A 14,635-nucleotide genomic window follows, 5' to 3' on the forward strand; every position below is an offset into this window, starting at 1 on the left:
TGTGTCCAGATAGAAAGCCTGTGGGTTGAACAGGTGGTTGACAGGCTGGCTGCTTGATGGCACTCTCAGTCTTTGCTTATCAAATATGGGAGTGTCATCTCTGTGGTCGAAGACCTTGCACCTGTAACTCTGGAGTCTAAAGAGTATCTAAAAACTCTTCAAGCTATGGAACTATTGAAATACAGAAATCAGGTTAAAACCATGAACATGAAATATTTGATAATCAATGAATGGTTTAAGTAATAAGTAAGTAATTTGCTGGTTCTAGCCTCTGAACTGTGTCTTGTGTGATAGCAAAAGTATATTTAGGTTTAACATTGTTGATTCCAGATTGTCAACTGTTAGGATGTGCGGCTTGTCTCTGCTTTCTTGTATCATCGTAAACTGAATGTTTTTGGATTTTGGATCATTGGTCGGACATTTGATGAGGTCCCCTTGGACTGTGAGAAACTGAGATGGACATTTTTCAGTATTTTACTTACTAACAAAACTATTAAGCATTTATTCAAACCAGGCCGCTGCGAAGGACTACGCATACATGGGGCGCCAGAGGTCGCCCCCTTTATCTCTACTTTGAATTAGCCCAAAAAGCAAAAATGCCAAAAAAAAAAGCCTTTATGATTTACATTTCCTCCATTATATGTCAGTAGCACATCACTTTCACCCCCGCCCCCCACCTCTCTTCTTCTTCTTCTGCCTCCCTCCTCTGACACAGAAAGCTTTATTGTAGTCAATTAAATGTTAATCAGGAACAATAGCTCAGGCTGTCCTTTGCAGAGTTGCCAGATAGGTGGAGTGGTGTAATTGAAAGAGACAGGCTCAGAAGAAAACAAATTAAAGTTTAAAAGCCAAGAGTCGCATTGGTGAGCCAAATTCAGAGACGATCTCTTCAAATTTGCCACGCACTGTTGACTGTTGACAGAGTTCAGATGATGACGGAGGACAGAGAGGGAGATGCTCAGATCTTCACCTGCTTCTACATCCCCCAAAATAAACAAAAGCATATTTATTTAATAACTCCTGCCTCAGAAAATATACACACTATTAATGACTTGTGAAGATATGGCTGAGAAACACACACAGCGGGTGTGTGTATGGTATGATGGTGTGTATGGTGGTGCAGAGTCGATTACAGAGGAGGAGGTTGTAGAGAGGCAAGGGGCCCACTTCAGCAATGTGGTTATCTGAGGAACTGAGAAGCAAGGCCAGAACGGTTATGTGCAGTCTGATTGTATGTGTGTGCTTAAGTGTGTGCGTGTGTATGTAAGGAAAGGGGGAGGAGAGATCTGTTCAGTGGGTCGCTCCGTTATCAGCTGTCACCCAAACTGTGAGTCCCCACACACACACACACACACACACACACAGCTTATCAGTTGCTATGGAGGCAAACGGGTAACAACCAAGGGGATAAGCGAGCATCCGGAAAGCGTACCTCCTATGGGGAGATGGCATTCCGTTGACTCCCATTCATTTTGGCATTACTTTGACAGCGAATAACTTTACATCTGAAGCATTTAAAGACTCTATTTGTCCATTATTTATTTCTAAAGTAACACAACAATGTATAAAAGGCTCCATTGCCTTGTATCTCACGTTATGGCCACGTAGCAGCTGTTTTTGTAAAAATAGGCTAACGATTGTGTCATAACCACGTGACTTTCTGTCGCACAGTAGAGAAATTATGTATAGTCAGGAGAAGCTCGCAGGCAATCGGGGGGACTTGGAGGCATACAGTCAAGGGAGAAGCCCATAGAGAGTCCATGAAAGCATCGGAACAAAATATTTCAGCAACGTTTTGCTCCTACTCCTACGCTCATGGACAGCTCCTACTCATGCTCTCCGTCTCTGCAAGATTCGGAATGATTCAGATTTCTCACGTCAAATCTACGTCATCAAGCTCAGTTTGAGGCTGCGCAGCAGCTGTGCAGTACGCTCAGCCATCACCGGAAAAGTGCTTCTAATCCATGTATTTCACTGTCTATGGTAACAACCCCCCTCCCTTGCCCTGTCGACACAAGTTTGCATGCCTCTATGCCATATGAACACACACACACACACACCACACACACACACACACACACACACACACACACACACACACACACACACACACACACACACACACACACACACACACACACACACACACACACACACACACACACTTCAGTCCCTTTACTGTTAAAGCTGCTCCTAACTCATAAAATTACTAACTAACTAGTGCTAGAGATCAGTAGATCAGTGACCTCAGTATAACTTTAACGTAAGATAGTTTGCCTCCAGTCGTTGGTAACCAACAACCCTGAAACCACAGAGCCTCCCACTTTGACCCCACTTTGTGTGCAATTGCAGGTTTCCTAGATGCTTTCTTTATTTTTCCAGTGGCAGACAGACAGTATGTCTAGGAGCGTCATGTCGACAACATGATTTTCCAGTCAGACTGGTATTTCTGTAGTCTCCCTATCACTTCAACTTTCTGCCTCTTGTAATTTATTGAACCTACTAGAAAAAATTGTTCTTTGCTTGATCTTTCTCCAGTGAGGTCAAAGGTCAGGGTCAACTACAGAGCAGCAAGCCTGGAGCCGGGAGGATTAGCCCTGGTGCTCCAGTTAAAGACTAGTTCTACCTACCAGACAAACCACCATAGTCCTCTGCTCTCCCATACTGAGCTGGTATGTTATGGGTTTGTCCTTGATGTTAAAAAGAGACTTCTACTTTCTGTACGTTTTCTTTTTTGTTTTGTGTTTCTAGGGAAATACAATACATTTCTTGCCTCCCTACCAGTATTTCCATCCACCAGCTCTTGATGAATTCTTGCAAATTCAGCAGTGTGCTTTGATGCGGTTATCTGGCTTGAACACTAGTTTCATGCAGCACCAGTTGGAAAAGATGAGTGTAATCTCATGTTGTGTAAACTACTAAGCAATTGTTTTGCAGTGTGAGGGTGCTTTGAGGATCAGAAATGTTGGTGATTCAACAGGCTCTGAAAAGATACTGAAACATGATCGTTCTGCTCTAGTTTTGTACAGTAATGAAGTTAATGTCCATCTTCTGGGAAAATTACAGCCTCAGCATAAGCAGTCAGGCTCACTATCACTGATAAACTGAATATTACAAAATGTGATATTATTCCTACAGAATTTTTGCTTACTGGATTTGAAATGAAACAGTGACAATTAAAGTAGCTAATATGCCTCTCCACTGCTGCCTCAAAATACAATATGAATTATGTTTAGTTAATAGTAAATATAAAGCAACTGCCTGCAGCCAGTTAGCATAATATATAATATTAGCATAATATTGCATTAAGACTGGACACAGAGGGAGACAACTATCCTAACTCTATCCAAATGTAACAAAATCAACATGTGGTTTTATGAGGGCACATACCTTTGAACAAACCTGCTTCCAGTCTTTGTGCTAATTAGCACTACAGGCTGTGTCAGAGGAGCCATATATTTTTTAAATTACCTGCTTCATGTAGTTCTACTCGAACATAGGGTCAGTTTCTGCAAATATGACAGAACGTTAGTTTCATAAGTCTTACCTACTGTACCTTTAAAAGATGGGGCATGTGCAGGCAGCTGGTTTCTCTTTTGCTGTGTGTGTGTGTGTGTGTGTGTGTCTCTGTCACATTGAGACACACACAAAACAACATATAAATCCTGTCACCTGTCTGGTCTTAACTATCATCATCATGTACAGTAGAGTAATTGTAAGTAATTTCTAAGATCTGCCTCGAACTCTGGGATTTCTGCAAACAGCTCAGCCCAGCTGGACCACATCAAGGTTTTAAGACCATTGATTTCTTTTACAGTCTGCATATTTTCACAACAACAACAACAACAACAACAACAACAACAACAGCTTGGCATAATGTCTCAATTCTGCAGTGTTGTCGGGATAGCCACAAAAAGACAAGGAGTCAAGGGAGTATGGAGTGTAACAAGAGCAGAGGCCCAAGATTTATCTCCATTAATTAGAGCCCACAACCGATTTCAAGAGTTGTGCTTCAGAGGAGCAGGAGCAAGCTACAGGGGGACGGCTTGTTTTTTGCTCACCACAGTGTTTTACATCTAGACAAATGAGGGAGCTGGCAGGAAAATAATGAGGGATGGTGTGAGTGAGAGAGAGAGGGAGAGATTGGAAGAGAGGAGAGTGAAAAAGAGAGACAGAAACCGTAAAAGAGGGTTAGCCTTTAGCCAAGAACTGGCTCTTTAAAATTAATACTGTGATCTGAATTCATCCCGAGCGCATTGAATAATTGAGAAGTGTCTTTGAGGAGAACAGATCGTGCGGAGGGAGTGTGACATGCTTAAGATGGTGAGGACGCAGGAAATGCTTGGAAAACTAACGAGAGAGACAAAAATCAGCTTTTCTTACTTGTAGATACAAATACACAAACACACAGGAGACTTCAAAACAGATTACTCATCTAGATCATTGTATGTCTGCACGTTCCAATGCTTGGACTAATTATGACAGAAAATTTGACAAATTATGTGTCCACTTCACACATAAACAGATGGAAAGACAGTAGGATAGTGAAAAAAAGAGAAAGGAGATAGAGGGGTATAAAGAAAAAAAAGAGAGAATGTGCTGACACTATGGCCAATGTAGTTATTACACTGTTATTGTGCAGATTACACAAACGAGATATGGTGTGTTCATTAGTGAGCTTTGGAGGTGCTGGCAGGCAGATGTTTTTGTCTTCAGACAGAGCAGGCTAGCTAGTTCCCCCTATTTCCAGTCTTGTGCTAAGCTAAGCTAACTGGCTGCTGGCTAGAGCTTCATAGTTACCATACAGACACGAGAGTTGTATTGATCTAATGCTAATCACTAATGCTCTTGTGGCTGAATGGGAGCAAATCTCTGCAGCCAGGTTCACAAAATCACGTGGAAAGCCTTCAAAGAAGAGTGGAGGCTGTTATAGCTGAACATTAATGTAAAATGTTTCAGAATGAAATGCTCAACAATCACATATAGGTGTAATGCTCAGGTGTCCACACACTTTTGGTCATATGAGGCAATTTTCAGATTTAAAATCTTGATACAGAGAAACTCCTCAGGCATCTAAATAAAAATGTGTTCATTGATTGGAAATGGAACTAGAACAGAGCCTGGGGGTTTGCCTCCACACAGAGGCTGACTGCTCAGGGTGACACTATTCAGACTTGGAGGGGTGTCTGGAGCTGGTGTGTTCCCATAACCCATCGCCCTTTAAGCCTCACACACCCACAAACCCCTCCAATGGGAATGACAGCCAGAGGGCAGTTGTAATACACCAATTTAGAGCAAAGCTTGTTAATTTACTCCCTCAGCTACCCTCCCTTCTCTTCCTTATACTGTCTTCACTCCCCTCCCCCCCACCTCCCCCACCCGCCCCGACCCGGACCCCCTCCACTCCCCTTTTTATTGCCTTTTTGCTTCAGTTCCTTCAGCTTGGCAAAGTCCCAGCTCCATCTGAGGGGCCTCCTGATTGTGTTCTGAGTACCTGAGTGCACACACAAATTCACACAAACAGCCCATTTTTTCCAGCTTATCTTTTTTTTTCTTTTTCTTTTTTCTTCAGTATTAAAAGAATTTCCTTTCTGGCCAGTCACCTCATGTAAACCTAAGGTAATTATTACAAGTTTAAATTCCAGCCACCAGTAGCCATGTCTTGCAGGGATATTCATAACTGACAGCAGGATCTTATCACACATAAAGCTCACCCCACTCTGCATTGATGTCCAGCCAATGAAAGGATGAATGTTTTTTGTTATCTTTCGCAGCCCCGTCCTGCTCTGATTGGAAGAATACATTATTTCAGCCTAAAAGAATCAACACTTTCAGAATGCTAGGCCATTAAAATGATAATCAACATGCCCAGCGGGGCTTATGGGGGCCTGCTTTCTATACGCCTCTAGACAAAGTAAGATGGTGGAATGTGCGTAGAGTAGCACAGTAGCCTCTGTGTATGTATCCGTGCGTGTGATGGTTGTGCCATGGATGAACCTCTGCCTCTGGTCTCTTTGTAAAGCGGTAGATCAAATGGAAAAGGTGTGTTTAACACTTGTGGTCATGACTCATTGGTTCATGGGATGAGCTGCAAATGAAGTATCTGCAAATAGCCATCATTTAAACATCATAATGACTAATGTACGTGTTAAACAACAACTTCCTGCTGACAATCACGACTTGTTGCAACCCGAAGTAATCTCATGAATGAATTCTAATGAGTTAAGCTAATTTCAGACCCACATATAAATTAAGACCTGCAGCAGAGGCTCACTGTCATGTACCCTGGTGATAAGCCTGAACATGACCAGGCGAATGCACTATATATGTCTAAGCATGTCTGTCTGTGTGGGAATGTGTACCAGGTTTAAAAACTTTAAGGATCGCCTTTAATAAAAAGGAGATAGAAAGAACGGTATGTACTGTGAATGTGAGTTAGGCTGTTAAAACATCATAACCTTAAATGAGAATATCAGTGTGTGTGTGTGTATGTGTTTGTTTATGTGGAGTGTCATTGTGACATAACCAGGTCTGGGCCTGTAAAGGGCAGCTGCTGGGAACAGGGAGCTGGTTACAGCAGGGTTAAGTAACACTAGAGCACAAGGTTCACTGCAGCCAGAAACACACACACACACACACACACACACACACACACACACACACACACACACACACACACACACACACACACACACACACACACACACACACACACACACACACACACACACACACACACACACACACACACACACACACACACACACACCTAATCTTTCGATTATGCAAAGACACACAGGTGAAAAGACACACACCCACTCACTCAGAGTGTTATAGGTGTGTTTACAGGTGCTATTTTGAGATGCCCGTCACTACCCCGCCATACCAAAGCTTCTCTTAGCACACATTTCAGCAGCTCTGACCCAGACCTGCCCATCTCGGACAGAAGTCCTGCTGGAAACTACACACATCCACAACACAGGCTGTGTTGTTAAGATGTGTGGTATTAAAAAAAGGCATATCACCAAAACACTTAAGTTGACATACTCTTAACAGATTATGAATCTGTGTAGAGCTGCAAAGATTAATCGATTAGTTGTAAACTATTCATTTAATCGCCAACTATTTTGATAATCAATTAATCGGTTTAAAAAATACTCTGATTCCAGCTTCTTAAATGTGAATATTTTCTGGTTTCTTCACTCCTCTGAGTTGTGAACAAAACAGGACATTTTAGGACGTCATGTTGGGCTTCAGAAAACGCCCTCAACATTTTTCACCAGTTTCTGACATTTTATAGACCAAACAACTAATCGATTAATCCAGAAAATAATCTACAGATTTCGACAAAGAAAATAATCATTAGTTGCAGCCCTAAATTTGAGCAGACATTGGATGATTGTTGACAGCATGTTCAATACTTAGCCCTTAAAAGGATTTTTAAGAAAGTAAAATCAAAAGGTTAAACCATTTCTGACATAGTGTACACTGAGGGCCTAATTTACTAACACTAGCGCAGTTTGCGCTGCGTCTGTTTATGCGAGTTCGGTAATAGCGCACGCTATGCTTCCACATTTTGCGTAGTATTTATCAACCCTGACACCCATCAGGCAATCAGCGTTTTTCTCCGCCCACTATACTGTAAATTGCGCTGTAGCAAAGCGGTACTTGTGCTATGATATGGCTGAGTGCAGACTGCGATATTCCCACTGCTGATGCTATGACTGTTTGAAATGATCCTGATGCCAATATTTGTAATGTAGCGAGGAGTTTAACAACTGCTGGAATGGGATGTGAACGCTGAGTGGGAGATTCAATTTCATCTTTGATTTCTTCCAGTAACTCTAATATTGCATGGCTGCTTGATCTGTACCGCTAAATGATGTTGTGTTCACTTACAAAGTGTGATTCTTGTGTTAAAAATATTTTCAGCCTCGACTATGTCTTCGTCTTGCTCAAATTACTGTTGCCATTTCACCAGCGGCATAAAGGTCTACGAGGAAACTCGATTGCGGCTGGTTTAGACCTGCTTTTAAGAGGCGGAGAATTTCCCCCGCAGAATAGAGGCGCGCTCTTACTGAGAGGCTTTGTAAATACCACGGAATATATAATTAGGTGCACTTTGCGCTTATCCCCCCAACTTTTTGCGTGGAACTCCCACTTTCCCCACGACCCTCCCACGAACGCATATTGAAAGCGCAACTTGTCTCTTCTCGCTCATGTGGCAGACAATCTGCGATTTTACCCAAGTGCGCCCTGTTTGTAAATAGCCCGCATCGGTTACGTCCGTCTTTGCGACCAATTAGCGCCTGGAAACAGGCGCAAACGGCTTGATAAATCTACCCCTGAGTTCTTTGTGTAAGAACAAGTAAATGACCAAACATTCTGTTACTATTAAAAGCTTGTGCAGTGGCTTCTCTTGGTTAAAGACAATCTCCGGGGATAAAAGATGTCCAAGTGATATGATTGGCTGTCTTAACCTACTTTTACCAGGGCTAATGGTTAACAGACAAATATATGAAATAGAATGACGTAAGTGGGAACCTGGGAGAGAAACCGAGGGGGATTACTAAGATTTGCTCAGCAAATCTCCTCAACACAGGTGCACTGGCTGCATGAAACTGTAGGTGTTCAAACCCGGCTCTGTGTGGAGGTGAAACCTAAGAGTCTCTGAGAGTGAAATGGAGAGTGAAGGGGCTCTGAAAAAGGGCCTGTACCGAGGTAGTCTTCTGAACACCTGGCCCTGCAGGTTGTCTTTGGTTTCAGTTTTTTACTAAAACCTAAGTGCAGTTTGTGACATGTTTAGGCCTTAAAGTGATGGTTCGGAGTAATTCACCCTAGGGTCCTTTGCACCATGACCTCGAGCCGAACACCCCCGCAGAAGCTTTTTTCACCTGGGTCGAACATTGGGAGAGTTAGCGTAGAGTAGCGTTATCAGCTGAATAGCTTAGCGCAGGGGCTAATGGACCCACGTTTGTATCTTGTAAGTTACCCCACTAATAATGCCCGAAATGATACCAAACGTCTACAAGTAGTACAAATAGGTTATGCGCTCATAAAACGATGGATTGGAAAGTTTGTAAGTACACCAGAAGTTTATGAACACTTGCCTGCTCTCAGCTCTCTGTTGCTGCTGCTGCTGCTCGCAGTTAGATGCTTAGTGGGCGGTGCTACAAATTGCATTACACCGAAAAGAGTTACAACAAAAATATTTATTAATTCAATGATTAAATAAGGTAATGTCTCCAAACTTACCTCAATTATGACTTGTCTCCTGCTAGTTATACTACAGCACTTACTTAAAAAAAAAAAGTTAAATTAATAAATATTTTTGTTGCATCTCTTTTCGGTGTTGTAATTTGTAGACGGCCCTAAGCACTCGTCTTAAAGCAGCAACAACAACAGCAGAGAGCAGAAGCCAGCAGGCAAGTGTTATTTACATAAACTTCTGGTGTACAAACGTGGGTCCATTAGCCCCTGCGCTAAGCTATTCAGCTGATAACGCTACTCTAGCTAACTCTCCCAATGTTCGACCCGAGGGTGAAAAAAGCTTCTGGGGTGTGTTTGGCTCGAGGTCATGGTGCAAAGGACCCTAGGGTGAATTACTCCGAACCATCACTTTAATGCTGAGGAACCTGCTTGTCAGTTCGGAGCTCCAGAGATCTATCATCCTAAAGAAAAGTCTCCATAAATGTGCTTTATCTAAACCGTACTTAGGGGCGACTGTGGCTCAGGTGGTAGAGCGGCCGCCTACCAATCGGAAGGTTGGTGGTTTGATCCCTGGCCCTACAGTCCTATGTCGAAGTGTCCTTGGGCAAGACACTGAACCCCCGAATTGCTCCCGTCGGAGTGTAAATGTGTGTGAATGTTCATCTGATGAACAGGTGGCACCCTGTATGGCCGCCTCGGCCACAGTGTGTGAATGGTCCCTGCACTATGTAAAGCGCTTCGAGTAGTCGTTAAGACTAGAAAAGCACTATATAAATACAGTCCATTTACTTATTTGTGATAAGTGTTGCCACAATTCTGTGTTTCAAGAAGAAACAAATAGAGTCCATAATGAAAAGAGTCTCTTGTAAGAAACTAAAAAAGGCATTGGCTGCGAGCTGCAGATTTACTGACAGGCCATGCGTAACACTAAACCACCGACAGCCTGGCCCTCATGTTCGAAATTCCAGGAGTAACAGCCCTGCATGTTGATGGTGAACCCGGCCTTGACTTGGTGGGGCTACACACACACACAACCTCCCTCTTTGCTCTTCACTGAAGCATATCACATAGCAAAACTTGAGAAGCCCTGACAAAATATGGCCTATAGGCTCCACGCCCCATGGGACTGGTCCCTCAGCCTCTAAAAGTTGATAATCTCTGCTCTCTGACCTTCTGCGCCTAACTCCTTCCCTGTCTCTTTTCGTGGGTCCCATATGTCTTATGGGTGACCAGATAGCTGCCTTTAACAAAAAGCTTTACCCTTAACAGCTCACCTAAACTCATGGCAACCCAGTAGTTATGTAATGCCCCCATGGCAGGATTAGCAACATTGGCAGTTGCCTACCTGACCCAAGAGATAGATCCCTGCCAAGGTTTACATAACAAATGGCAAACAGGGCAATGCCACTGTGGTTACAGTAGCATGATGCAAATTGTGCCTCTAAATATGAAAGCAAAAAACATTATGTGACTATAATCTCACTATTCACAACCACAAAAAGACTACTGTGAGTGTACCACATAGTTTTTTGTATGCCTTTAGGAGTTTCAGGATTCAAACTTTTCCACATGTCAGTATTGTTAAATCGTTTTGTTTACATCCAGCTCCTTGTTCTATTGACAGTTTAGCTGCTGTTCAGTAAACTGTTTATGTAATTTTATAAACGAGTTGCATCACTCAAAACTACAGTGTTTCTAGACAAACCTGTTATACGTTTCTGTTTGCATAGATTCCAGCCATGTGGAGGAATAGTATGCACATAACTCATCAGAAATGTCAAATAAAAAAGACAAAGGAAATGCATCTGATGCGATTTCAATGAAAACTCCGCAACCGTATTTGTCTATTAAATGTCTGGCAATAAGACGTTTTGGTCAATTTATGAGATAATTATGTGTAGGTCACCAAACCATACGCTGCTTAAAGAGATTAATGATCTAAAACCTCCCTGGTGTGATTTTTTTTTTCTTATTTTCTCTACGTTTTTTGGACTGAAATGTAATTTCCATTAGAATGATAATGAGAGGTATAATGAGAGCCAGACTTTCCAAATAGACGCTCGTAAAAACGCGACTGCTAAATGTGTGCTGTCTGTGTGGAAGTCAGTGGGTTTACAAGCCACATGCTTTTTGTTTTTGTTTTGATAGAGGAAGGAGGGGGGGTGGGTGGGTGAGTGGGGCGACTCTTACCTTCCATCCTGCAGAGCTGTTGCTGTCGCCTTTGTCTTTGAAGTAGGGGATGGATCTCACCATCCAGTCATAAATTTGAGACAGTGTCAGTCTCTTGTCCGGCGCGCTCTCAATGGCTTTGGTTATCAGGTCGGCGTAGGAGAGATTCCCCCAGGCGTTACGGCGAGATGATGCTTTCCTCGGGGTCTGCTGGGCAGCCAAGCTGCTGGTGGTCAGCGCGCCAGAGGTGGCCGTCGGGGAGTGTGCGGAGAACGGGGAGCCTCCGCTCTCCTGGCCGGGGGAGGAGAGCGCTCCATCGGCCACGGGGCTGTTGCTGCTCTGGTCCTCTGTCGCCAAGCCAGAGCCATTGACACCGATGGCCGTTTGGGTGGCATTATCGTCTTCTTCATCATCCTCTTCCTCAGGTATAATATCTGTGTCATTGCTCTCCGGTTTCACCGCGTTCGAGTCTGGTCGTGGCAGCGGCCAGGTGCAAGATCTGGGCCGCTTCTGGGGCTCGAAGTCCGGGTCGATGACCACGTCCAAGTCGGAAAGAGCAGCCTCAGCCATTACCTCCTACTCCAGTCACAAGCTCGCCCCCGCTGCCAAGTAATAAAGTTACAAGACAAGAAATGAAGAGCTGTCAAAGTCGCGTCCCATTAATGCGCGCTCACCTCCTTTGTTGCTATTCCACACCAGCGAAATCCTGACAGGGCCACGAGCAACTTAGTTATTAACGCCTGTTGAGGACATAAAGACAGAAAAAAATAAAGACAACACGTCGGTTAGAGCCAAGTTATAACAACCTAACACATAAAATACAGCGGCTGAGTGTGTAGGTTAACCCATTTCTGTTAATGAAGCAACAATAAACAAGCCTACTTCTTAGAAATAACAAAACTGATTTAAATGAAGCTTCTCTGAGCTTTCTTCATTATTAACACTTATCATTAAGAGCTCTGCACAAAATCCCGTCTTGGTGCAAGGCTTTGTCTGCATCCACCCACTGGAGATCAATGACTGAGGAGAAAGTGCTCAAACCTTATCTCTGTGGGAAATAAATCCGCTCTCAACACTTTAAATGAAATACCTTGCATGGATAGTCACTTGTGCTCTGTGGTACAAAAAAAAAAAAAAAACCCGAATAGACTAGATCCCGGATTGTCCACGGCCACTTTCAGATGCCATCTTGACTCTTTCCTCTTTCACTCCTCAAGTCCGCTCTGCGATATAGAGAAATATAGGTTGTATGCAGGGCAAGTCAGTGTCGATGTGGAATAAGACTGCCACCTCACTCTGGGTTACTACTGTATCTCGACTTGCTCTCCACACAGCGCTGCACGAACACACACACACGCTCACTTACACACATAGCCTACACTATACACAAACACGCGCATGCAAGTAGATCAAGGGCCAGCCCCCTGGATCCTGTGCATGGAATCGCCTTTTAAAGAGACACTACAGTCCAACAGCACGGAGCTGTCTGCGCAGGTGGAAGCTGGGACACGTCCTGGCATGTTAGTGACAGCCAGGCACAGAAACATAGAGAGACACACCAGAAAAAGAAAGGGAGAACCATTAAAGTCGAGTATACATTCATTTTAGAAATATTTTTTACTGTCACAGCCAAGTAAAATGGTTGTTTGCAGGACACATCTTGGTGTAACTGGTACTACAGGTGTGCCACAGGTTTCTACTTTGTTAGAATCCATCAATTGTGACTTCAAAAAAGAAGCTGCTGAAGGCTGTAACTAACATTTTCTTTCATTATAAGAAAATAATCCATCACAGTTTCCTAGAGCCAAAGTTGACATATTCAAATTGCTTGTTTTTTCCGACCAACAGTCCAAAATGAAAATATATTTAGTTTAATATCATAGAAAAAAAAGAAAACTAGCAAATACTCACATTTGAGACGCAACAACGACTTTGGGTTTGAGTTTTGGACATTTTTCTTACAAAATGATTAGCTGATTATCAAAATAGTGCAAATGAACTAGCCAATAGTAATTGTTTCACCTCTAAAGCAGATTTTTTAACAGTTAATGCAGTGTTGGGAAAATACATGTTGGCTTCAAAAAGACCTACGGTCATCATCCAAAACCTTTAAAGAAATAATGTGTGCAATAAGGTTTTTGCAGATCTAATCAAAAGTCATCTCAGTCATTCGAACCACTGTAGAAACCACTGTAGAAATATTATAAATAAGAGTTGAAACATAATATCAACATAAACTTACTGACAGATATTACAATACAATATTAATCTATGTTTCATAATGACATTTGGTCTATTTGTACGAAATGTTTACTTTGTATTGTAGTTTTAGGCCTATAGAAATTATATTTAGCATAATAAGCGTTACATGACATATAGGCAATGTTATTGACATGATGGTGCTTCACAATAAAACTATTTGAAACATAATATCATGTGCTCTGATTTTAGCTTTAACATCCATATATATTTTTAATTCACATCATCCTCTTGTTGCTTCATTGGAACGGCTGATTGTGCCTTTAATCAGCGGACCAGGTTGTCAATCACGTCTGTCACGGCGCTCAGGCCACGCCCCTTTCTGGAGTCCGTTCCACCTCATTCAGGATGACGTCATCCCGTTTATTAACCAGAGATAAGGGGAGAATTCCTAGATGGTTCTGCATCTTGTAAGTGATGCTCTGGACCTCCCTCCTCTTCCCCCACCGTCCTCCTCCGGATCAAAACAGCCTCGTCCACGTCTTCTTTGTTTCGAGGGCTGACTGCTGTGCAAGGTGCGCGTCCAGCTGCGCGTGCTCGCGATTTCTGTGCAGGAATGCGCGTTCACAGCTGACCATAACAAGATATCACTTCAATTTTACTGTATGGATTTATTGTGTGGATATAATGGTACTTAAATGCATATTTTATTTTTGATTTGACATCAAAATAATATAGTATTCTATATATAGGATATTGTTATTGTTTTGGGCAAGTCTTGTATTGTAGTTTATTCCCTGCTAAAACATAACTCTAAATATGTGTATATTATGCCTGTGTTTTGTTTTTTTTTTTGGGAGGATCTTCATCACAGTACTCACAGTCACCAAGCTGACACACATGCTCTCTAAAAAGGTCAGACATTATTGTTTAACTGTGTTTGTTCATTGACACACATTTAACCAGGCAGGTTGGTACAGCACACACACACTTTCATTTACAGCAGCAGTCTGGAGTCTATACTATAAAGGATTACAGTCAGATAGTCTGTACACGT

The 14,635-nt window shown here is 42.6% G+C and overlaps 1 protein-coding gene across 1 annotated transcript in view; it reads right to left on the reverse strand.

Annotated features, from left to right (window-relative positions):
• foxo3b (forkhead box O3b) overlaps positions 1–12,769 on the reverse strand; it is a 53,044-nt gene extending 40,275 nt beyond the window's left edge. Inside the window, exons 1-2 of the mRNA XM_039782668.1 lie at positions 12,470–12,769; positions 11,401–12,119 (exon numbers count right to left, since the gene is read on the reverse strand). Of these exons, the coding sequence (XP_039638602.1) occupies positions 11,401–11,949 (549 nt within the window). The 5' untranslated portion in view covers positions 11,950–12,119; positions 12,470–12,769. The remainder of the gene's footprint in view (positions 1–11,400; positions 12,120–12,469) is intronic.
• Positions 12,770–14,635: the final 1,866 nt, after the last annotated feature.

The sequence above is a fragment of the Perca fluviatilis genome, chromosome 18 (genome assembly GCF_010015445.1).
Source record: "Perca fluviatilis chromosome 18, GENO_Pfluv_1.0, whole genome shotgun sequence".
NCBI classification, from domain to species: domain Eukaryota; kingdom Metazoa; phylum Chordata; class Actinopteri; order Perciformes; family Percidae; genus Perca; species Perca fluviatilis.